This window comes from Apteryx rowi, unplaced genomic scaffold, assembly GCF_003343035.1.
Source record: "Apteryx rowi isolate R43461 unplaced genomic scaffold, aptRow1 scaffold_412, whole genome shotgun sequence".
Classification (NCBI taxonomy): Eukaryota; Metazoa; Chordata; class Aves; order Apterygiformes; family Apterygidae; genus Apteryx; species Apteryx rowi.
This window is the reverse complement of record NW_020450638.1, coordinates 621,907-646,765: the sequence shown is the minus strand read 5'-3', so window position 1 is coordinate 646,765 and position 24,859 is coordinate 621,907. Positions and strand designations below refer to the sequence as shown.

Genomic DNA, 24,859 nt, shown 5'->3' with positions numbered 1-24,859 from the left:
GACCAAAGCGATCATGGTCCCCTCCCAAATGAAACTGTACATAGAAAAATATCAGGAAACATATATTGTCTCTGAGAAACAGACACAATTAGCAGCAACAAGGATCTTTGAGTGATGAGCAGAACATTTACTAATGCAGGTATTTAGAGATTCTTCAGCACTTCCCTGAAATTCACATAGAAGTTGGGTTGTCCAACGTGTGACAAGGAAAGGCTGGGTTGTGTGTTTGTGAAGCAGCTTACAGATGGGGTTTAAGTGAGCTCACAGATGCACGCAACAATTAAATATAGTCATGGAAAAATATCCTCCTTTTGCCCATCACAGGATGGATCACACGTTTACAGCATGGCTTTTTATTCAGAACAGTATAAAATAGCTATCACTTTGCTGCATTCATAGCAAACTCCAAATGGCAGAGCAAACAAAGAGGATGGTCAGAGATACTGTTCCAGTTTTCATTCCTACTCTCATCCCACCCTCCTCTCAATATGTCTATTTTGCTTGTTTTGCCACGTTTATTTTTACATTAATTTTAAAATGGAACTAAAAAGACAAAAATGGCAAAAAATGCTAGAACAATGCTATGGCATGGGGAAAGAAAATGGCACTTACTATGCTTAGTGCAGACTGGTAAGGGCTGTGTTCTCCTCAGTAAAGGCCAGATCTTACTGCTCTCGACTCTGGTGCATGTGAGAACAGGCCTATATTTATCCATTTATCATGACATATGTAAAATATAACTACCAAAACCAATGTAAATTGTTCTGATTCTTCCTTAGAAATGTAAGTAAAATAAAGGTGTAAATTTATGTTATTATTTCCTAACTTATATTTGTTTACAGCTGTGTAAATCTTTGGGGCCTGACTTTGATATCATTTACATTTACACTGGTGTAAACCAGGAGAAAAGCCACTGAAGCAATGAAGCAAAATCAATGAGGGTGAGAGGAGAAACACAGTACAGTAATTGAATTCAGGTTACTCCTTATCTACTCCCACATCAGTGACAGTGTAATCACTCCCATAGCTTTTACAAGCAGCTGGGAAAAGGAGTTCAGTATGAAAAATGAGCAAAAAATGACTGAAGGCTGTTTATTTCAGGATCTGTTCAGTGAAAAGATAAGGTACAAGCAGTACTCTACTATGAATATCCATCTAAAACGAAGACTAATAAAACTTTGCACACAAAGAATGGTCTCTATCCAAGCCTCTGTCTACCTCAAGTACTTTGAACTGAAAAGTCAAGCTTTTTCAGCCTCCTTTTATTTTATGACATAAATATTGCATAAAATTTTCCAGAACTGTAGACTGTAGTTCAGTCCTTAGAACTGAACTGCATCCGCTAAGACAATAAAGGCTGTTGTTTTTATGATAGATTACTCCTGCATTTTTTCATATGCTTTTGGTTCATCTGATAGCTCACAACATTTAATACTCTGCAGTGTGTCTCAAGTAATGATTACACGTTAAGCTTTATCTCATAGCTGGATCAGAAAGAGTGAATTATTGTGTCTGCATGAATCTTATTTCAAACCTGTGGCCTTAGGGAGATTGTATCATAACATGTAAGGGGGTTTATGTATTCCTTGGTAGGCATCAGCCATAGCACTTAGTATTAAGTCCAGAGGAACAACATTACCAATGATTTTGCTTTCCCACAACCAATTCAGTCTGGTTCTAAAAGTGCAAAAGGGCTCTTCAGTTCTGCTACTGGGAATAACTCTGGAACTAACATGTTGCTATGTGTACAAATACTAGTCTCAGTGCAACTCCACTCAGAAGAGTACAACCTTTTCTATTAACAACCCTTAAAAAACATATGCACGTGGTCCTCAATTCTTCAGACTTAAATTTAAGCAATTGAGTTCTGCTGCTGCTGTGAGAATAATATTTTTTGTCAAAATAAGAATACCTGTAATTGCCCAGCAATATTTGAGACACAAATGAAGTCACAACTTTGGCCCAGAGCAATTCATAAATTTAAAAAAGACTGCCAAGAGTATACTCAAGGAGCAATAAGCACAGCAGTACAACAGGATAGTACCTAGTGATAATCCTGGCTGATTTTTCATCCTGTATTTAGGCTTTACAGTATTTGGAGTAAAGGTATGCCTGACAAACGTGCTGAGCACTAACTACATTGTTGAAATAATTGATGTAATTATCACCATCATCAATATCCAAGAATGGAGAGATGACATAATTTTGTTCAAAAACATAATATGAACCTTAAACATTTTTAGCAAGTGTCATTTTTTTGTTTTCTTTCAAGGCATAGTGTGCATATGCCATTTTGTCTAAACAGGTGGGAAAAACACCAAAACATTCAACAAAATATTTGGCAAGCGGTAGTGATGAGGATACAGATGAACTGTATTGCTTGCAACTACCTCTGTGAGTAGTGATTGTGGTGAGGGTTGTAAATAGGGAAGATCTCGGGATGTTATAATGTACACCCTAGCACTGCACTAGAAACTGTGGGCTAAGCCAGCTTTTAGGGGAGTCCTTCTATTGACTTCAATAGGAGTTGAATGAAGCTACATAAGCTGAAAATCAGATGCAGACCATGAGAGACTGGTTTGTGTTAAAGACTGCATGAGAATTGTCTGACCACGGCTATATTCAGGGGAACAGTCTACTACAGTTCCAGGTGTCTGCACCTGTGGGCTTAGATAAAGTAACAGTGATATCAAATATTTTTCAAAATAGTATCATCAAGGTATCTGATGATGTTAACATTTTGTAGGCAGTTGATATAATTCACAGAGAAACCTTAGGTTCCATTTTAATTTGACAGTCCATTTCAAAATAAGTTTATTCTTTAATTTCTTTAATTTCCAAATTCAGAATTTTTGTATAGTTATATCTGGCAGATCATGTTTGCACATGAATTCTCTTTGTGACGTTTCGCTTATGAACAGCACTGCTAATGTGTAATGTGATTTCTCTACCCTTTCTACCCTTCTCTTTTTTCTGTCTCAGACTCTCCCTTTTGAGCTGATGTGTAGAAAATATAAGAATATTTCTTAATATATTTAAAAATCCATTAAATTCATGAAATATGAAACTGTTGTATTTTTACAACTGTGTTGTAAAAAATAGTCACTTTTTTATTTAAGCATGGTCTATAATAACTGAAAAGTGATGAACATTCAAGGTAAAATATCAAACTTTTCCAAAAAATGGACAACACTTTGGAGGTCAAGAAATAAAATTTGAGAGACAGAAAGAAAAAAAAAAAGACTTTGGGAAAACACTTGTTCTAAAAAATGTTTTGGTGTTTTCCCCACCTGTTTAAGCAAGGCGACATATGTACACTGTGCCTTGAGAGAAAACAAGAAAATGACACTTGCTTGAAATGTTTGAAGTTCAAGTTCTGCTTTCGAAACTTGGAAACACAATATTTTTACAGATCTGACAACTACAAATGAACTTGCAAAAGATTTCCTGCCATATCTTCTGCAGTCCCATCGGCCCCTGCTCTATCACACTGGCTCCCATCTGCGAAGCTGGTGGCTTGGATTGGTGGGCGGCTGCCTGATGCTCACGTAAAGAGACAAACGCCTTTACAAGTCAGGAGCTTTGAGCTGCTATAGTATGGTCTATGCTGCGCAGTTTTTCTTTGTCAAAGGAACAAAGGAATGTGGCACAGGGCAGGGCGGAAGAGGTCTGATACTATGGCACCCCACACAAGTACTGTCAGACCTGGTGAATGTGTGTGCTATCAAGAATAGAAAAAGGAAATCGTTAACTCTGTAGTCATCTGTTTATGCTGCATTATTTGAGTACACACACTGATAAAGTCCTCAGGGGATATTTTTGATGATCTAACAAATATGTAAGATATTCTAGCAGTGAAACATTTACCCCTGTGGCAAATACCATCCATAAAATAATTCAGAAAAATTGATAAATAGATGGCAAATATCTTTTTAAAATAGCCTTACTTTTGCTTCATATTTTAAGATAAGAAAGCCTCTTCACTGAAGACACAGTTTCCAGAGATTTATTTCCACAATTTCCCCTTTATTCCTCTATGAAAAAAGTAATAGCCAAAACCAAATAAAAGCGGGGGGATTTTTTTTGTGGTTTTGGCCACCAAGTCTGTTTGGGGCTTCCTTGCCTGTGTCCTAGCCAGAAGGTAATTTTGATTCTTCTGTCAGATGTTTTGTAGCAGTATGCCCTCCAGAAAGTCTGGCAAGAGTGGAGGCAGACAGATAACAAGATATACAGGTGATTTTCTTTTAGGCTGTATTCCTGGCTGTGTGAAAGGAGCAAGCTATGTGCCCCAAGTGTCTCTCCATATCATTACTATTATGTTTACATCCACTCAAACCTTCCCCATGATTTGGCAACTGCGAAGCACGTATGGAGGAGAAAATCTTTGGGTTATGCCTGGTCCCTTTACTGCTCTTCTCTGGCAAGAAAGGTCTATTGCTGAGGTCAGCCAAAGGCTGCGGCAGCAATTTTATCCTGCCATTGGCATCAGTTTACCTTTCACTCCTAGAAGAAGCCTCTATTGAAGTCCAGTGGAAGGAGCTTTCTGCAGCTGATATGAGGGATGGATCTGTCATCTGGGAAAGGTTTCATGAACAAAGTTTGGGATGGATAATGTTTGAGTTATGGGGGCTGCAAATGGATGCACTCTAAAATGTCTGCTCTGTGGCATCTCCCAACATCCTTTTCAAGATCCAAGACCCCACAAGTGGAAATCAGAGGCAGAAAAGCAGGAGAGTCTGCTTTGCAAAGGTGCAAGATTTGGAATAGGTAATGAAGTACTACACTGCTGTTAAAAGATGCAGTTCCTCACAAAGAATAATAGCTAGCCTCTTAGCATGGAAGCCTGAAAAGCTTTGTAGACCAGCAGCCATGGAAGCCACCTCTAGCCAGACTGAGCCTGGTAGTACAACAAACATGGTAGAATGACACTGGCTTGCCAAAACATAGTTCATCCATCTTTTGGGACACACATCATGAATCAAGTCCCACAGTAGAAACAAATCTGATATTTTGTGTTTTGATAAATATGCATCTTTTCCCTTCCCACTGATTTCTTCTCATTTTGTAACCGCATCCCCTCATCTACCCAGAGCTTTCAAGAGTTTCACTGCAGTGGAGCATGTGTGACTGCAATACAAATAATAAACAGTGCTCCTGCAACCATGGTCATCAGAAAAAAGTTTTGTCTATTTTCATCAGCAATATACTACTATGTAATGGCATAGAAGATAAGGCTCCTAGCTCACACAGTACCATTTGTAAATCAAAAAGATCTGTGAGGAAACGCAGAGCAGAAACCAAAACATGAAAGCCACACAAACATCTATGATATTAGGCAGCTTTCCATTATGCCAGACTTGAACAAATTATCTATCTCCAAATGCTGTGGGCCTGATTCTCCTCTTTCTCACCAGCTGAAGAGAGAATTTTACTAAAGTCAGTTGTCGTTTCCCTCCCCACACCTTGTAAAGCTGTCACGAGCTCAGAACACAACAGACTCAATAGGTACAGTTTCATTCCATTGCTAGAAATACGTCACCTTGATTAATCACATGATTTTTTTTTAGCAGCCTCCAAAACGATTGCTTGTGACAGGTTTCAGAGGGAGGAAAATTCCCTCTTTAGACAGATCTAACTCATTATCCACCAAAAATTGTTGCTGGATTTCAAATATCCTTTTCTTTTCCTCCCACAAAACACCCCCCTTGTATTTAGGGTTCAATTATGAAGAGAGTTAGAACATAATTCCTCCTATTTATTTATTTGTACCAGAATCGGTCACTACATTACCATTTTTTTCTCTGTCTCTCTTCAAAAGAGCATGCAAACAGAAGCCTCCTTTTTGGGTATTTAATGCAGTCACTAACATGAAAGACAGTTTATTCGCACAGTTCAGTAGCTAGCACACCCTCCAGGTTCTTGGACTACCCTACCTTGGCAGACAGACTCTGTGGTTTGTTGGAGAGGATCTCTGCTGCTTCCCTGCAGCGGGTGGAAAGGTTCAGGATAGCAGCAGCTGCTGCTATGTGGGTGTCTTCACTACATTGACCGTAGCTATAAGAGTTGGCATGGCAAGGGCTCTGTGTGTGGGCGCTAGCACTAGGCAGTCGATTAGAAAATTTCACTGGATTTGAAAAATGCTTTGCTGTTGAAGAGAGATTTGATTAGCAATTGCACATATGTGATTTTTCCCATTAAATAGTTTTCTTTCCCAGACTATAATTTCATACATTAAAATATTCAAAGAATACATTTAAAACAATCCATTTCCTGTAGGTTATAAAGGCTTGCTGTAAAAGTGGGTTCAGAAACATGATAATTTGATTTTTACCAGAAAAATACCTTTGCTATATACACATCTTACAACAAAAGCATCTGAGACTTTTACTCAGATTTTACTCACTCTTTACTCAGGCATTAAAAGCAATGTTGTCCAAGGAAAGACTGAACAAGTATTAGTGCATTATCAGTCTTGACCTGATAACACTGGTGGGCAAATGCAATTGTAATTGTATCCTTATAACTGCTTCCTCTTGAAGCTCTGTTGTGAAAAAAAACCCCAATGACTTATCCAGTCTTAGCTAAAACAGCACTGCTTGCCTTACTTAAATGAATAATTCTATTATTCAAATTGCTTTGCTTATAGGAGTAAGGTGAACAAGATAAGGCTCTTCAACAAACTGGCAGTAGTCAGATAAGAACATTACCTGTTAGGAATATTCAGTCCTGTTTTCAGGAAAGTTTTTAGTATTTTAGATCTACCCTTTAATCAATTAGAAAACCCCAACATGAACATTCAGAATAAAATTGGTCTTAGCTCACCTTTTTATATTTGAAATCATCTGGAATAATATGTAGCTTTACTAGGCACAAATAGATCAGTTAAGAATGAAAAACTAACTTACAGGTGAACAGAAAAGCACTTTCACAGACAAAAGTGGAGTATGTGGTTCTGTGTTTTTCCCTTCATCATCAGCATTTACTCTAAAACAGGTAGAAAGAACTAGGCTCTTTGTTCTGGATTTTGGGGTTTGAAATGCCATTAACTGTTGCGGGGAAAACACAGCATCATGATCTCAGCTCTTAGTAAGTGATAATTATTTCTTTCGTCTGTATCTCTCAGTGTTCTACAAAGATAAACTAAGCAAAATCCAATTTCTCAGCCTACACCCAGCTACACCAAGAACATTTCTGTGTATAGCCATCTGCTCACCACATAAAGATCTGAGCCCCAAGGCTCTGTATCCCCTGGATCCTTTTGTTTTGGCTGAGTACGTTTTAATGCTGTGACCTACACAAGACATTGAAGAACTCATCTTTCCTCAAACTTAGGATGCTCTGAGAGAAATGCTTGTTTGTGTGCACTGACTGTAACTGAATGCCATATTCAGTTTTTCTAAACACTGAAGGCATCTCAGTGGAGCAGTGCATACGAGCCTGATCATTCAGCTCTCCCTTTCTTCAGTGCAAATGAAAAAGGATTTTACTTACCCTGCTGTAAAACTGGAGCATGAGCAAGAGGGTCTACATTTTTAGCAGTTACTACAGCTAACTTCAAATGATATTTAAAGAGCAAAAAGGTGCATCTTCCATTACCCACTCTAAAAGACCAAAAAAAGCAGGCTATGAAGGATGTTTGTTTTGCCAACAAATCAAATTTATGAATGCAGAATCCACAGAGGACTAATGATGGACTTTCGGCTAGCTACTTATTTACATAGGATGCTGAATCAATCTCTACATCATCAGCTTCTTATTGGCAACTTTTGTACATCTGCATAGTCAGAACACTCACCTGCTCTTTTATTTTCACCTTTCCATTAAAATAATAGCTGTATGCTGTGCAATCTTTACAAGAACAATATGCTGTAAACTTCAGCTCTGATATACATTATACAGAAATTGCATATGTATGGCTTTGCATTTGTATAAAAACATTTCAATCACTTTTTCCTTGAAATGAACCTGTGAAATAGACATGCATCTGTGCAAAGTAACAGCTAATAGGGAATATTCAATTTTACATACAAAATTGGAAAATCTTCCACCCAAGTAGCTGGCAGTGCACATATTTGCTTACATTTAACAAGCTGATTTTCCAGGCCAGATAAATATCTACTTTGCATTTACAATTTTAAATGGGTATTTATATATATACAAATACATAGATACATACATACATTATATATATACACACAAACATTCTCTCTCACACATACACATGCACACACACAGATAAATAAATACATATATAAAATTTCTGCTTTTCTGTTCACCTTACTATGAATGTTTTCCCTTGTTGGGATAAGTGGGATGTAATTTGTTTTTCTTTTTTTTTTTAATTTACTATATTTTTTGTCAAAAAAACCTAGACAGTCTTTTGTCACATCGCTTTGAATCTATTTTCCCCTGAACCCCAATATAGCATAAAAAAACCCTTTTTTCCACTGCCCTCATGGCAACTGAATTGTTTGTTACTTTTAATTCAAGAGTATTTTGTAATGGTTAAAATAATGGCAAAATCTTGCTGAAATTTCCCATGCAGATTCTGAAGATTTTCTGCAATAAGTAATAAGTGTTCACACTGTGATATCTCATTTGTACAGAGTAGTACTCCAGCAAATCTGTAAGTGATGCAAGCAGGGGCATCTCATTGATGTAAGAGAGCTAACAATTTGCTTCACTGTATATGTCTGTGCTACAAATATGGTATAGTGCAGAAGTATCTGAGATCAAAATGAACTAAACTGAGGCCTGGAAGCAGTGCAGCTGAGGCACATGGTTCTCTAGAAAGCAAGAATACCTGTGCTAATGCAGCTAAAAGATATCTAAAATGCCTTTTAAAATCTAACTTGGATATCTCTGTACTACTGTTCATAATGTCTTGTGTAAACATATTCAATGGGACTTCGCATGGCAGCATGCTATCACATGAATAAAGATATCACAGTTTAGCCAAGGGGGAAAATGACAGATAAAATGTAAACCATTCCTTTTTACTCTCCTCTTCCTCCAATAATTGCTTTTAGAAGAAAAAGAAAAAAAAAAAAAAGAAAGACAGTAAAGCTTTTAATCACTAGTGATTATTTTAGCATTCTGGCCACAAGCAGTTGCAGAAGCTTCCTATAGAGATTCTTTGAATCTTGTAAGTTTGAAAGTGGAACAAGCAAGCAAACAAAAGAAGGCCTTTTGCTCATCTTTCAAGATAAAATGGAATTTCAAGCTTACATTCAAGGAACTGGGGTGTCTTTCGTCCTTGCACCCCTGGTGCCATTGTGCGTTTGCCAAAGACTTGTGCATCAAAGCTGGCATAATCGAATGGTACTTTCCCAAACTTCTCCTGTTCTTTCATCAGGGTGGCTCTGGAGGATGTGACTGGCTGTGAAGTTCTGTAATTGTATTGAGCTATTTCAGGCTGCTTAGTTAAATTTGTCCTGCAGAGAGAATAAGGAAAAGAATGAGAAAGACAGAAATGGCAAAACAAGATTATCTTTAAATGACTTTTTATTGAAAAATATGATACAGTTGCATCTCAGTATCAGCAAGTGCTTTTATCACATGTAAAACCTATTGGTAGGTATATATAAGAAATAAATAATATAATCATTATGGGTGATCTAGTAGTCGAAGAGTACTTTGACAAGTTCAAAGCTGTTATTAAAAAATATGCTATTCTCTAGTAACACTGTTGGCTATTTACAAGGAAGATACTGATTTACTTCTACATTACCACTGTAGGATGGTGTTTCCTTTTTTTTCCTAAAGTTGTCCGGAGTTTTGCTAGACACAAGGTTTGTAGCGTTATGGATCACGATGTTCTCACTTTACTGTGAATGAATATTATATAAATATAATATAAGATGATCCAAAATAATTGCCTCTGCTATTTGGGAAGGAAATAATGATTTACAGTGTGTTATTCCATTTAGCTACTGTTCAGTAACTACTTGTCTTTAGAAATTTTCTAAGGACTTTTCATATGTAGAGTTAAGGCACGTGTGGTTGGCAGACACATGGACATAATATTCTGTAATGGCTCTGAAGGAACCATTAGAGCTGGTCACGTCAATAATCCACAAATTAAAGTGTCCCCAAATAGACCTGAATATAATAGGTTGTAATGGTCGTGGTGCCAATGATGTGCAAATTATGCGTGTCTGTAGGGTCTATATAACTCTTAAACAAAATAGAATTACAATAAAAATTGTTTCCCCTTTTTGATGGTATTGTATAAAAAATAAATTAAACTAATTAAACCAATAAACTTAAAATAAAGCAACTAAAAATATGAATTAATTAATGGTGGGGAAACAGAATGAGCAGAGTTCTCAACCCTTTCAGATACCTGCAGTATGAATACTACATGCAACTTGGGATCAGTAGAAAATTCCTTTGAAAAGGATCACAAAATAAATGAGAATCATGCAGCTAAAAGTGTAAAACTATCAAAAAGATCTTTAAACAAGTTTCAGTGGCCAAAATATTATAACAAAGGAACTGTTTGAGAAAATGTTTTAAAACATTTTCTCAAGATCGTAGATTTGGTTTACTGGAGAAAGACATTTGAGAACCATTAATCGGGCTACTTACATTGAATTAAGATTTACTAGAATAATTTGATTGCTTTTCAAAAGCTATGAATGTCATCTTTTAATGTCAGCCATATGCACAAGGACCACCAGAATGCTGCTTGATAATTCTAAGATACAGTCAAGTTACATATCTTTGCAGAGGATCATCTTGCTAAAATGAGTTTACCTCAGTAGCTAAGAACTGAAATGGGTGAAAGATCTGAGGACTGAACAACAATGTTTGTGTAGAAATACCTTGGAGACACTAGCTGAGAAGGACTCCTACCTGTGAGTCTGATCATAGCACTGCCCAGCTTTTGCAGACTCGAGCTGGTTTTTCTCCTGGGACATTGCCAACTTTTCAGCTGCAGCAATTGGACAACCAGAAAGACTGTTTAAAAACAAGGTGGAGAAAAGAAACAAGAAGAAAAATGTTAAAATAAAATCGTAAGCACAGAAAATGTGTACTGCGGAACCCGATGACTTTGAACTTCTCTGAAGCCCTGTGCATCTACGGGAACAGCTGCTGCTATTTTGGCCCAGATTCACCTGTTTTTACCCCTTTATGCAAATCTGTGAAATCTCTGTATTTGAGGTGAAATATTTGGAAACTGAATCATGCAGGAGATTTCCACTGTTCAGTTTAGAGGTATTGTGGCAGGCAAGCCATTATTTAATTTTTTGACAAATGGCATTTATTTTATCAGCAAACTATAGGTATAAGCCTCCTACTAATTAAAAGGAAAGGATTTGGGGAAAAATCAGGGGTACATGAATAATGACTGTTACCAAAATACACATTTCTGTTATTTCAAGTTATGCTTTCTTTTTTTTTCTGTTTTATTTCCAGATTAGAACATGTCTTCTTGTCCTATTAAAGGATTGTTTATGATACAGCTGATGTGCTGCAAAGATGACTGAGGGTTTAAAACAGGAAAAAGAATGAAAATATTTTTAATGGTTCCTTGTCTTTTTACCTCTTATATATTCCTGTAGCCAAGCTTGTGACCTCTCTGGTATAGACTTTGCTTTACTTTTTTTGTATTATAGATAGTAACACAATATGCTATTCCTTGATTTCAGTGCCCTCACACAATAACCAATCAATCAATGAATCATCACCATGCACTAGGGGGGCTCAAAACTAGAAATCAATTTTAAAAAGTCCCACAAAAATCCAATCCAACAAACAAAAGTTGTTTTTGACAATTTTCTGCCCCAAGTTTGGCCATAAGATTGAAAATGTATTTTTCTAGAGGAATGGTCCTGTAGAAGAAACACAATGGTATTATTTTGGCTTGCTGGCTTCCAGCAGAAAGCAACACTGACAAGTGCTGTGCAGACAACAGCCATTTGCTGGAGACAGAGCACTTCGGCTCTCTGCCTCACCTGCAGCCCAGCTGTGATTCCCCAGCTGCCTGTCTGGAAGCCTTTTCTCAATTTTACTTTCTCCCTGCAGGCAGAAAGTTAAACAGGCAAAAGTGTTCCAAGTGGGAAGTTGACATTCCTGAGGATAATAAATGGAGTTAGTTTTTACAGACATTCTAAAGCATTCCCCTTAAAATTTCCAATTTTGCTAAAAGAGAATGTGCCTTGATGGAGAATTCCTGCCAAGGTCTACCATGTATGTGTGCAAAAGAGTGAAACTTTGGTTTCAGTTGGGATTTCCAGTTGTAGCAATAATAGTATATTTGTTCATTCACAGGTCATTTCCGTGATGGTGTTTCACTGTGAACACTATGATGCAGCGATAGTTTCAAATCTCATTTGTGAAAAAGACTAGTGGAATTTGCCACACTCAGTGCTGCAGCTATTTTTGATATAATGAAGTCAAACACAATTATTTGGCTACAAATTATACCAGCTACCCTTGTGGTTCATAGGCATTCTTCAGTGTAGCATACCACATCTAACTCCAAGATGTGCTTGTCAGTTTACTCCCAGGTACATGTAAGTTTTGAAGCAGACAGGAACAGGAACTGTTCTGAACTACCTTCTGTGTGTGTTGCGATTGCTGTTGACATGTCCTCTTCCAGTACATCCTGGGGTGGGGCATTTTAAAACATTTTCATGCATGGCAAGAACTAAACAGGAAGAAAAAAAAAAGTAAGTGATAACAACATACATTAATGAAAAATATATATGTTAAAACATATGAACGTTCCTTCTTCTGACTCAGAAGACTCTCAACTTTGTCACACTTTGGCCACAAAAGGAGAAGCAAAGAACCTACAACGCAGCAAGGCCAATGCCTACAGGATATACTGGTTTATCCCTACATGGTTGTAGAATAGTTTCCCACATACAGGATTGTTTCCAGGGACTTCAACAGAACAAAGGTGGAAGTTAACAAGGGTATATATCATTAGATCCTTTGCCCTCTGGCTCAGACACTATTAAAACAGTCAGAAAAGGGAGATCATAGAGGGGCCTCAGGCCACACAGCTGTGTTACACATAAATACAGTCTCTCTCTGGCTCAGGGATGGCAAACTCTCAGATTAAGGAAGCCTTTTTATTCCTTGCACCTGAGTAAGATGATTTGTTCTGAATAAGTTGCCTTTGAATCTTGGTCCCTTCTAATCACCTGCTCTGTGCTGAACCCACTTTAGATCAATTGGTCATGCCTCCAAGCAGCAGCTTACAGTCATGCCAACAGAAATCATTACAGAGACAACTTCACAAGCAGTGAATACAGCCTGTTGCATGTACATTTCTTATGTCCTTTAATGTGGATCGTCTTTACCAAGGGTAGATGTATGTCTGTGTAAAACAGAATATATCTTTGTATGTTCAGTCAACTGGTTTGTTTTGTCAAGAACCAAATTTTGGTTACAGTTAATTATTTTTTACCCAGCAGGACAGAAGATATCTGATTGGAAGTGTGATAATTAACAAGGACTTGTTTTTAAAAAAGTTAATGTTGCTATGGCCTTCCAAATGCAGCAGTCTGCTTAACTCAACAGATGTTTCCATAAATACAGTTTAGTACCAGATTTTTAAAAAGAGAGAGAGCCACAATTAGGAACAGGACATTGGTAAAGTGCAAATATCCTTTTCATTTGCTGCTATGCACACCACTACAAAAAAACATCTGACTGACTAGGTTGTTCAAATGCATAGTTTCACATTACACTTTTGCTTATTATGTATCATTTCATTGCATCACATCACAAGATGATACACATACAAAAACAAATGTAATCAGATCAGCACAGTTAGAAATAAATGTGGAATTCAGGCTACAGTGGCCATACAAAGGTTAGCATGATATGGAGTCATATGAGAGGGACATGATGTGGATCAAGGCTGTGATTTTTTCTCTTTGTACTGAAGGAAGTAAGCTCCTTGAGCTAAGAATTAAGGAGGACTCCGGAAACACCTCTGAACAAGCATGCCCTAGGCCTCTAATTATTGGAAATTGGAAAACAGCAGCCTGGGCTGGTGCGTGACTACAGCAAATCGGGTCACAGTTCTGAAACAAGGGCAGGTAATCCCTGTGCACTATGCCTTAGCAAAGGCATGGTCAAACATGATCAAGAAGATTCACGGGGCTACAGCATGTAGGTCTCCTGGCAGCATGTGGATAGCTGGTCTGTGATCTTGTTCTTCCCAGGCCATCTGAAGAGCCTAGTACTATTTGTAATGCTTCTGTTAAGTACTGCTTGAGTTTCACAAGGGTGGGAAGTAGGATGCGACTAAGAGCAGGAGGGCAAAGAAGGTGTGACAGCTCCTCTTTCAGCCTCATTCTGCAATCTCACCCAGAATATCTACATTTCTTTTCCAGCACGAGCACACAAGACCCAGAGTGCTGAGTCAGATCCAGTTGCTGTTCTGGACTGCAGGGTGATACTCACTTTCTAGTGGCACTCTAACTTTATGGGGACAGCCTGAGAGACTGCGGTGGTGAGGGTACAGCCCAGTCACATGCCCTGTGCCATCACATCCTGGGATGGGACATTTGGTTTCTCTCTTTTCAGGCCTGGGTGAATCTGCAGAGAAATCAGATAAGGATTTTGTTTGGTTGTAGACCCTGCCTGCATCCAGCTGAGTGATCTTAGCAGCATGATATTTCTTTTGTACTTCAGATGCAATTCCTACAAAAAGCTTCAACATAGACTTAAGCAATTTAAGCATTTCTTTAGGTTTTCACAGTGTCCTTTAAACAATGGCTCCTCCATCCCATGTCATTTATGTGCTAAACTATATTGCTGTAGGATTGCAGTGTCATTTAATCTATTCAGAGCCTCAAACAGGACACAAGCCACAATCTAATAGGCCAGAAAACTGGCAGAGTCAACCAACAGCCAGATCTATAAAGGAATAAATAAAAAAAAACAGAAACAATCTTTTACTCTGTTAATGTCAGACTCCAGGAAGCTGAGATAACCAAATAAAAGCTGAGGTAAGAAATAAACAAACAAACAAAAAGCATTTCAACCAGAAGCCATTCCTTAAATATCGCAGATCTCGAGGCTGTGGGTTCTTTGTTAGGAAACTGAATACATGCCACTTTACATTTGAGAGGCCAGGCAAGCAGTTCCCTCTGGTACACATGGCAATACCGCTTTGTGGAACAGCCCACAATGACAGTGAAAACATGGAGCAGCAGATACCCTTTCAAAGGCCAGGTCTCAGCCCAGTCCCACAGCTACCGCCCTGTACTGACCACAGTGCATTCCCAATTTTTGTTTCAAGCACCTAGAATGGTGCAAGAAGCATTGGTCACAAAGCCTTTATTTGATTTCCAAGGCAGGATCAAAAAGTCTGGGTGAGAAAGGAATGAATTCTGGACCAGAAATTCTCTTGTGAGAAATATGCGGGAAGTGGCCGCATAAATTGCTGAGGATGGTTTTAGCTCAAGCTGCGATTGCCTGCCAACAGCACTCAGCACTGAGGGAGCAAACAGCTGCAGCCAGTGCAGGCAGCAGCCTCCTTCAAGCACATTTGGTTGGGCTACGACATAGAACGTGCTTAGGGACAGGATCACCAGAGACAGCTGAGGGTTAAATGTCCCGGCAAGCCTCTAGGTTCAAAAAAAAAAAAAAAGAAAAGAAAGAAAAAAAACAAACAAGGAGGAAGAAAACAGAATGAACATCAAGAGGAGACCACATGCTTTTTAGAATCACTGCAAATGGAAAGTGAGGAGTCACTGTAGGAAACTCCCTGCTGCAATGGTGCACAGAAAATAAAGAGGGACCCTAAAACATGATTTAATTTTCACTCCACTAACTGGAGAGGTTTATCATTACAATCATGTAAAAATGTAAATTTAAACCATGTTTATTTGGCATAAGATCCAAGAAAGAAAATTAAGACCTGAAAAAAGATGATGGATTTTCAGCACTAAAAATAAAGAACAGTTAATTTTCTAATTGAAAAAGTTCTGTGCCTGACACTACACTGACTAAAATCATATAGTGTTTATACAGCCTGGGGAAAGCCCAGTTTTTTCCTCCATGAATGCTACCTCTGAATTAACCTGCAAATTATAGTTAATAATAATATGACGTGACTCAGGAAGGGTCAAGTTCTGCCATGCTTATCATCACTACTTCTTCCTATGTGTGCTGTGAGAAAGTCACATTGACTTCAGTGTGACCCCTGGTAAACAAAGCTGGTCTCAAGATAAGAAAAGGTATCTATAAGATTCCTGCACAGATCACAGTCATCTGAGCAAATAAAGGTTAATATAATTTAGCAAGGAGGTAGGCTAATACCTTGCATATACAGCTCAAGACATGTTAATGAAACAACTGTTTGAGACAGAAAAAGTAAATGCCTGCATATGTTACCTTACTGCTACAGGAAATATTGTATACTTGCAACTCCTTAAAAAACTTCTTAGTTATCTTAGACAGTAAGTACTTCAGATAACTAAACTACTGTAATATTTGCAGTGTCCAAAAGAGTAAACATATGGACTACTCTAAAGTAACACTAGAAATACCAAAGTAACTCTATCTGTTTATCAAAGGCAGAAATTGCAACAACGCTGGGGTGATCTCACTATATTTGCAAGCCAAAAAGGGAAAGTCACAGAACAGATGTAGGTATTGTTACCTACTACAGCAGGAATGTGCTTATAAAATGACATCTTTTGATGTTCTGTAATTATCCTCAGACAAGGAGTTTCATACCACAAAATCCAGTTTACAAATCAAACCCAAATCTTTTATATCTCTACTTCTGGAAGCCTGATGAGACACTGAAAACGGAGCTATGTTCCTCTGGCTTCGTAGGATGTCACAAACCATCAGAAACAATAAAGATTTTGGAACTTACTGGCAATTCTGCTGATGGTGAATGAGGCAGAAGAGGCACAGCTTGTGCTCTCCTGGCTCTGAAGTGCTGGCTATAGTAAAATGTAATGTTGAAATGTGAAGGAGACAGAACTCAGAAAACACAAGGCTTAGGAATAAGGTGGTATGTTTGGAAGAGGCCAATTTTTCATCCTAACCTTTCCTTAAGCACGATTTAAATATCTTCTCTCTTGGCTGCTGAAATTCAGGAGTTATGTATTAGCACTCTATGGAGGAGGAGGAGGAGGAGGACAAGGAGTGTCAGTGCCAGCTACACAGCCCTTTTAGTAGCCATTACTGATCATTTCACATAGCGTTTTGGCAGGAGGCCAAGTACCTAGTGTTTAACCTGGTTAGATGCAAGGCACTAGTGTGAAGGTACGTAATTAACAAAATTACCAGCTAAATTCCAGATTCTTTACTGTTGCTATAAAACCTAGCTCAGAATCCTCTATCAGTCATAGGAGAAATGCTTAAGCCAATAAGAACAGCCAAAAATACTTCCTTACGTTTGTTGCTAAATATATGTCTCCCACCAATGTCAATAGCTTTGGTTTGTCTCCTTTCCCCTGCTAGATGCTCCAGAAGAAACCTATCCAGTTCCTTGTAGGTGCTGTGAAACACATGGCCTTGCTCTGCCTGCAGAGCTATTGCTTGTTCTAGCAAACTCAAGTTCCCTTTTGTTTTGTCCAGATCAACTGACACTTCCGTAGTTTCTGACAGGCACTCATTGTCATCTTCTTCACTTTCAGGGAATGGATTCTGAATTCTCTTCTCAAAAGGATCTGGGCGAGGCTCCTGGGGTGCTCTTAGTTCTGTTTCTGAGTCACAGACTGTTTCACAAGGGCCAAATTCTACTTCTTCTTTCTTAATTTCCGGGACTTCCAGGATGCTCGGTTGATTACACTCTACAATGTATTTCTGAGTTACATGGGGCTTTACATTAGTTTCTTCCGAAAAGTTTGAGGAGCTGTCCCACTCATTGTCCATAATTTCAGAGGTACTTTCATTTTCCTCAGATGAACAGTATTTTGGGTCAGAAATACCAGTCTTTTCCTTTCCTTCAGCTGAGTTAATCATGTAACATTCATCAGTGTCATCATTTTCTGTTTTTAAGGAGTGAATGCCGCTATCATTTAAATTTTCTGCCACTGCTTGACTGGGTGCATCCTTTGCTAATTTTCCCATGTTCATCAAAGATTTGGCCATGGAATCTTGGTAACTGGTGTAGTTATCTTTCTTTTGACTGGAATTTTCTTGCCCACCCAAATGAGAGGTTTCCTCAGATGATTTTGCAGTATTTTCCTCTACATTGGAAAAAAGCAAGAGAAAAATATGTAAGAATAACTGCTTTTGATATGTTGTAGAATTGATATGAAGTTATCTATTTACCAATTTCCATTTCTTTACTCAAAGGTACTCTGAAATGATCGTATGCACCACAGCTATGTCTAAAATGACTGCTTGCAGCATCAAGAAAAGCCCTTTTGGGATTATATCCACTTTACGCTATAGCTCCAAAGCTATATGAGAAATAAATATGTTGTTATTTTTCTCTGATGGTAAAGACATATATTATCTTAGAACACACCCACATTCATATAAATACAATGCAGTACATATATATAATACATATAATATGCATATATATATACACACACACACACACACAAACACACACACACATTGTCAAATTCCTTTAATCTACATTTTCACTTCTTTCTCATCTAAGATTCCCAAGTATTTCCTCAAAATAGACCCCTAATTACTTTTCAAGTCATTCCAAATACCATGAAAGACCTTGATGGAAAAAGCTCAGTACTTTACAAAGGGCAAGCTCCTGGTCACCACTGCAATTGCCACATTAAGTGATAGATCAGGTCATGCACAGGCAAACAGAAATGGTTGTTACATACAGACTCATAAAGGACTTGTTAAAGACACCACTGAAGTGCATCCTGTCTTTATAAACATCTTCCTTCAGACGAAAAGCAGCAGCCAGCAGGTAATAGAGGCTGCATGTAGGAGAGGTTGCTGGTGTGGAAGACAATACGCCTTTTGTATCTCATTTAATTTTTTATAAACATTTCCTCTGACAAGGACACTCAAAAATACATCTCCATCATCTTCCTTTCTGGTAATTATCTCTCTAAAATCAACACTGGTTTGCCAGGATCAAGTAAATATTGCCATAGTAACTAAAAGCATTTTTGGATGAAGGGAAGAATTTAGTCACAACACTAGCCCCTTCAATAATGCTGATTATAGGGTACATTCTTTTGTTGGGATCTATTCAACATAAACTGAAAAATTTAACATTTTTCTTCCTAGAAAGGAGGATGAATAAACAAGCACAGACTATTTGATAAGATGTATCTGTCCTCTCCTGAATCAGAACTCCAGGTTTAAATAATAAATTAAGCATAGTCTAAAATGCAAATGAAGTTTCTCTCAATAACACAGTGAGCTATTAAGAAAAAGTGTAAAGGGTTATAATAATTTTAAAGTATTATGAACTACAGAAAACAAATAAAAAGCATTTTCAGTGAATATGTCCAATTCATTGAACTATTCTCTCAATCCACTTAACTACCCACATGTGTACAATAATGATTTATAGACATTATACCTAATTATGCATATTTGGGCTGTGTTAGAGTGCCTAACAAAAGCTCTAGAAAGCAACAATTACCTCTGTTGCTTAGCTACATAGTTTAAAATATTCCTATTAAGTGCAGATTATTGTGGAGGGGAAAAGGGGGACAAAAATGCACATGTGCACCACAATGCATTTCACTTTACTGCTGCCAAACTGTTAGCATTTTGGGTCATTTCCAGTTTACATAATTGTTTGGTTCAACTGTTTGTTATATGTTAAAAGAAAATATTGATTAATTCTTATTCTTCTTCAGAAAATTGGATTCATGCAGGGAGAGGTGGCCTTGTGCACTGTGTACATAAAGTTGTATTTAAAAAAAAGTCTGTAAACCTTAGTGCAACTTTTTAGCAGCTGGTCTAGTACCACACACATTGCAGTCTTCTGAATGAAAAAGTCTGCTGTCTTTTCACATCTCAGCAAATAAGAATGATGATTTGGCTCTATAACAAACTTTTGTCAGATGACTGCCTGGGTTTTTATTATTTGCTCCTCTGTCATTTGGATAAAAATGCAATCTCATCATCGCGTCTTTTTAAAAGGCAAGGGGTTCTAGTTTTAAAAGAAGTCTCCCCATCCTTCAAAACAAAACAAGACAATAGTAATAGGTCTTTTAAATTATTTTTCTGGGTAAAAGACTGCTTGAACCAAATGCAAGATGAAAAATAATATAAATAATATATAATTGAGATGTTTGATACCTGAACCATCAAGATTGATGCTAAAAGGATGAGGAATTCTTAAATGCAATGTTTAAAAATTTGTTGTTGAACCAGTCTTAATTGTTCAGCTGTCTCAGCTTTGCTTTTCACTCCTATAGGCTGGAAATTTCCTTTGAAAATAATCAAAGCAGAGCTTAGTTTACAGTTGCATCAATCCATGAACTGAAGCATTAACAGACCAACCAACAAGAATCATGAGTTCACAATATAATAAGCAATATTACACTAAGAAATTGTAAATAAACCTACATATCCAGGACAGCTGTATGCTTTAGCTGGTGTTTGTTTTCAACTACTTTAACTGATAAAATTAAAAGAAAAGGGTTAGCTTGTATTATCACTGACACAAGCAGATCTGGAGAAATCTAATTGGTAGCAAATTTAACTTTTCGAAATAAAGTGTTTTTTTCTTCTGACTGAATAGGTGACTGGCTGGGTGCAAATAGGGTTGCCCTATGTTTATATCAATGAACCTCATCCAACACTTGCCTTTTGTTTTTAAAAGAAAAAGTTAAATAACTTAGGTTCCTCTGTATATCAGCATATGTTCTACCTCTACACCCGGCAAAGTACTTTCCCTTCAGTGAATTCTTTGAGCTGTGCAGAAGACAGATACAAGGGAAGGAAAGCACATTACTGAGGGCAGTTCTGGAAGGTCTGACGAGGCTGAATCAATATAAAAAAAATAGCTAAAATTTGCAGATTTACAGAAAGGTGCAAGAACTCTTACTCAAACAATTCCCTTAGCATTTGTGATGTTAGGAGATAAAAACATTCCTTGCAGGCCTTGACAGCCACTGAAAACCATGGTGCTTTTTGCTTGATGAATTTGGCTTAGCGATGTCATCCAAAAGACACAGACATTGGGTATCATATTGTTAATTGGCATTCTGCTTGAAGAGGCAGATCCCTTCCAGTCCCATTTGGACACCTGCAAGAGACTCCTTCTAGAAGACTCACAAGTGACAACTGGCTGAGATATTTGCTATATTGAAACAACACAAAGCCCACCACTGATTTCAACAGAGACAGAATCGGCGTCTTAATCTGAAAGACAGGCTTCTTATTTTTATAGTATTCAGATGTATAACATGTACAAAAGAAAATTTTAAAGGAAATTCTGTTTAGAGTGGATAAAGATACAAATCCCTAATCTTAGTTCTTTGCTTCCTTCCAAAGTACTGGAAAAGTTGGTTCAAGAAACTTTTAATGGGAGTTGAAAATAAATTACCTTTAAACACCTGTAATAACCAGTTATAGCAACTGAGTGCAATCCCATCAGTTTTCATAGCACCTATGATTACAATTTTCCCAGTGCCAGCTCACCTTCCTTTTTTCTTGACTTTGCGACCTAATGATGAATCTTCCATTTAAAACAAATGCAGCATGTATTCCACTGATTTCTTCTCATTTGCATGAGTAACAATTTGTGCAGGACTTCTTAAACAAATATGTGATGGCTCATATACTTTGATATTTGTTATTCATCTTTAATATATATATATGTGTGTGTAAACATATATTACATATATTACAAAGAAAGAGCGATAAAGACATACTGTAGCTATATCTTTCTGTCTCCCCTGCCCTCTTCCATATTTTGCAGCATACACATTGTAGAACTCTCTATAAATTGTTGGATATGTTTGGCTTAGCAGAGTTGGAATAACAAGTATAAAAGTGCTGAGTCTAATAATTGTGTTAAATAGAACACACGTAGAAGTCACATGCATGAAATTGCTTTGCTAAATGTTAAAGTCAACAATGTTTTGCTACGCAGTTTGTTTTTTTCTTCATAAGTGCTCTAAATATTCCAGTGAAAATCTACTTTTCATAAATGAGTTTTTCTCGGTGGTGGGCTTAACCTTGTTCTTTGACAGAGCTAGCGAAGAAGCAGATGCTGCTCCATATACGACCTGCTGTAGTGGATGTCTGTCTCTGTGACCTACAAAGCATTTACTAGACCTCATGAGCAGTTACTGTACAAAATAATTTGAAGTATGATACTTATACCTAGACAGTAATGCACCCTTCCAATTCTGTTACAAGCCAAACACATTCTACATCCTTTCTGAAAATACAGTGCTTCGTATCTCCCTTTTCTGTGGAATTCACATTCAAACACAGCCACACTGCATGACTACCTGGAGTTGAACTGCTTTCAAGGACATTGAAATCTTCCTGTAAATCTGTCCGGTCTTCATTTTCTTCTTTGCATTCCAAACTGGGGCTGTAGTGACGGGGTTTCATTAGCAGGGATTTTCTTTTGTTGACTGGAACGCCTGAAAGCTGCTCTTCAGCCTTTCTCTTCTTAGCCATAGAGCATTTGTAGGCACTGAAATGATCGAGAAATGGTTGATGATGGAGAAAAGAGTGGGAGAAGTAATGGGGAAATTATTAAACAAATAGCACTATCCTCTATTTTAATTTTAAGCAGAAAAGTGAAGAATGACAAAATACTAATTTGCTTGCAGTTTCAGCTAGTTGTGGTTAGTGGATATTTAGTTTTAGCTCATGTATTCAAAGTTCAGGGCACAGGCAAATCCACTGTGCCATTTCTTTTTCACTGCTGCCAAAGTCTGTTCGGGGGAAGGGGAAAGGGGAGGAAGACAAAACCAAAACACCCATAATCCAACATCCTTAATCCTAAATAAGCATATGTTAATCTAAACTCTGTTCTGCAGTAAAATAAATACACCCAGGAAAGGATGAACAAAGATTTAGACTGGGCAGATAATCCAGAGAAACAGCTAATGTGAAAAGTATACCACCAGTTACACTATGACCTTCCGAACCTTTAGCTCCGTTATCTTTCCATTAGTATGGAAACTTGCTTGTGTCCTTTATGTTGCTGATCACAGGGGTTTTGCTTGTTTATTTTTGTTATGATCCCCTATCTTTGCATGATCCAATGCTCAGTTTTATTACCTTTGAGATTAATTAGAAAGGGCCACACAGAATTGGGGCAAGGAGGAAAGGACATCATAAATTTTATACAATTGTTGTCAAATTTTGTCCTTGGATTTGTACGTTTAACACAATCATCAGCTACCATTCTGGCTATGCCAGGCTCCCCTCTCTGTTACACTGGATGATACCTGCCTGTGTTAATGGAGTTGCAACAGTGTCTTGGAATATGCCCATTTCTTGTTATATCTAGGTCTGTAGATTGTGTCTATTGGGGTGTTTTTGTTGCTGCTTTGTGCTTTATTATAACTGTGTGATTCTGAACAGCCTTCCTTGTCATTTGCATAGACATAAGCATTTGGCAATGCTGATTATTATAAAACTGTGCTGGGGAGGACGAGAAAGCAGATTTTGACTGAACAGCTATTGTGTATGACTAGGAAAATACAACACTTATTAGATTTGGTCATTTGGTCATTTTGGTCATGAAAAGTGATTTTTTTCACTCCTCTACTCTGGGCCAGGTGCTTAAACTTCCACATAAACTGAAAATCCAATTATGCATCATGAATGAAATTTTTAGTCACTGTACACAGTTCAACAACACAAAATGTATGTGAAACACACTGTTCCTTCACAATGTTTTGCAATATGGGTTCCTCTTTTAGTATCATGCCCATGTGTTAGTATCATTTCATGAACTTTAGCCATAAGTGTCTGATTTAAGCTCTTCTCAGAGAAGAGAAGAGGAGGAAAGAGATAGGTTCCTCCAGAGGGCAATTCATCCCACTTAAAACTAGGTGCATCAGATAAAGAAGGTGAATCATTCCCCTGGAAAGGTCTTGACCAGTCTAGATGCCTAGCTTTCAGGTGACTGACATGACGAGATCACTGCCTTTTAAAGAAGATTTCTAGCAGATTCCATATACTTGTTTCAGCTCCTCTAAGATCCACACATTGATCTGCATATTAATTACTTCTGCAGATAAAGTCTTTGCCAATAATAAAGCCTTTGATCTGTATGGCATATAGGTGTTACATCATATGACATCTCACTAAAGACGTCTGAACCTTCAAACCCCCCCTTTTCCTGTTTTTACTTTTTGCATAAGTGATTTTACTGTGCTGATTTTTCTTTCAAACATAGTATTCTCAGAAATGTATGTAGTACAAATAACAGTATTCATATTATATCTGTCAGAGATGAAAAAACTACGTAAATGAATCTGTGTAATCCACTCAATGCTTTCTCAACCTTAGGCCCCCAGGGTGCATTACAGTCTACATGATGCCCTTAGGTGCTGGATTTTGCATTTGGCTCAACGACTTAGCTGCAAGATTTGCAAAAAATCCATGTATGCAGACAGCTCCTATTGGTTACACATATTACAAGCTCAACAGCATAAATTAATCCTTCCACGGTATCTTATGTGCACTAAATTGGCTCAGGTTCTGATTGTTTTGGATTAAAGCATATGACTAACTTGAGCTTTTTGTTTTAAAAAAATACCCATTTTTTGGCCAAGCACCTTTTTGGCAATTCATCATTGCAAACATGAAGGACATGGAAATATGAAGATCTGCATTTTGGAGGAATGTTAAAATTCTACCATATGCATCTTAAACACAGTGGATATTCTTGATCTTCTAAAAGCTAAAATGCTATGGGCAGCAGCAATACTGGACGCTAACCACCTGCTCT

At 37.6% G+C, this 24,859-nt stretch overlaps 1 protein-coding gene across 4 annotated transcripts in view; it reads right to left on the bottom strand.

Moving 5' to 3' along the window:
• Positions 1–22,584, bottom strand: part of ST18 (ST18, C2H2C-type zinc finger) — a 51,093-nt gene extending 28,509 nt beyond the window's left edge. Inside the window, exons 1-8 of one of the 4 annotated variants that reach the window (XM_026075834.1) lie at positions 22,395–22,578; positions 17,778–18,179; positions 17,382–17,705; positions 14,428–14,562; positions 12,565–12,655; positions 10,858–10,962; positions 9,229–9,434; positions 5,934–6,145 (exon numbers count right to left, since the gene is read on the bottom strand). In XM_026075834.1, the coding sequence (XP_025931619.1) occupies positions 5,934–6,145; positions 9,229–9,434; positions 10,858–10,962; positions 12,565–12,655; positions 14,428–14,562; positions 17,382–17,705; positions 17,778–18,179; positions 22,395–22,569 (1,650 nt within the window). In that variant the 5' untranslated portion in view covers positions 22,570–22,578. Of the gene's footprint in view, positions 1–5,933; positions 6,146–9,228; positions 9,435–10,857; positions 10,963–12,564; positions 12,656–14,427; positions 14,563–17,381; positions 18,180–22,394 lie in introns of all 4 variants that reach the window. The other 3 variants (XM_026075833.1, XM_026075835.1, XM_026075836.1) reach the window with 3 other exon arrangements.
• Between the last annotated feature and the right edge of the window lie 2,275 nt (positions 22,585–24,859).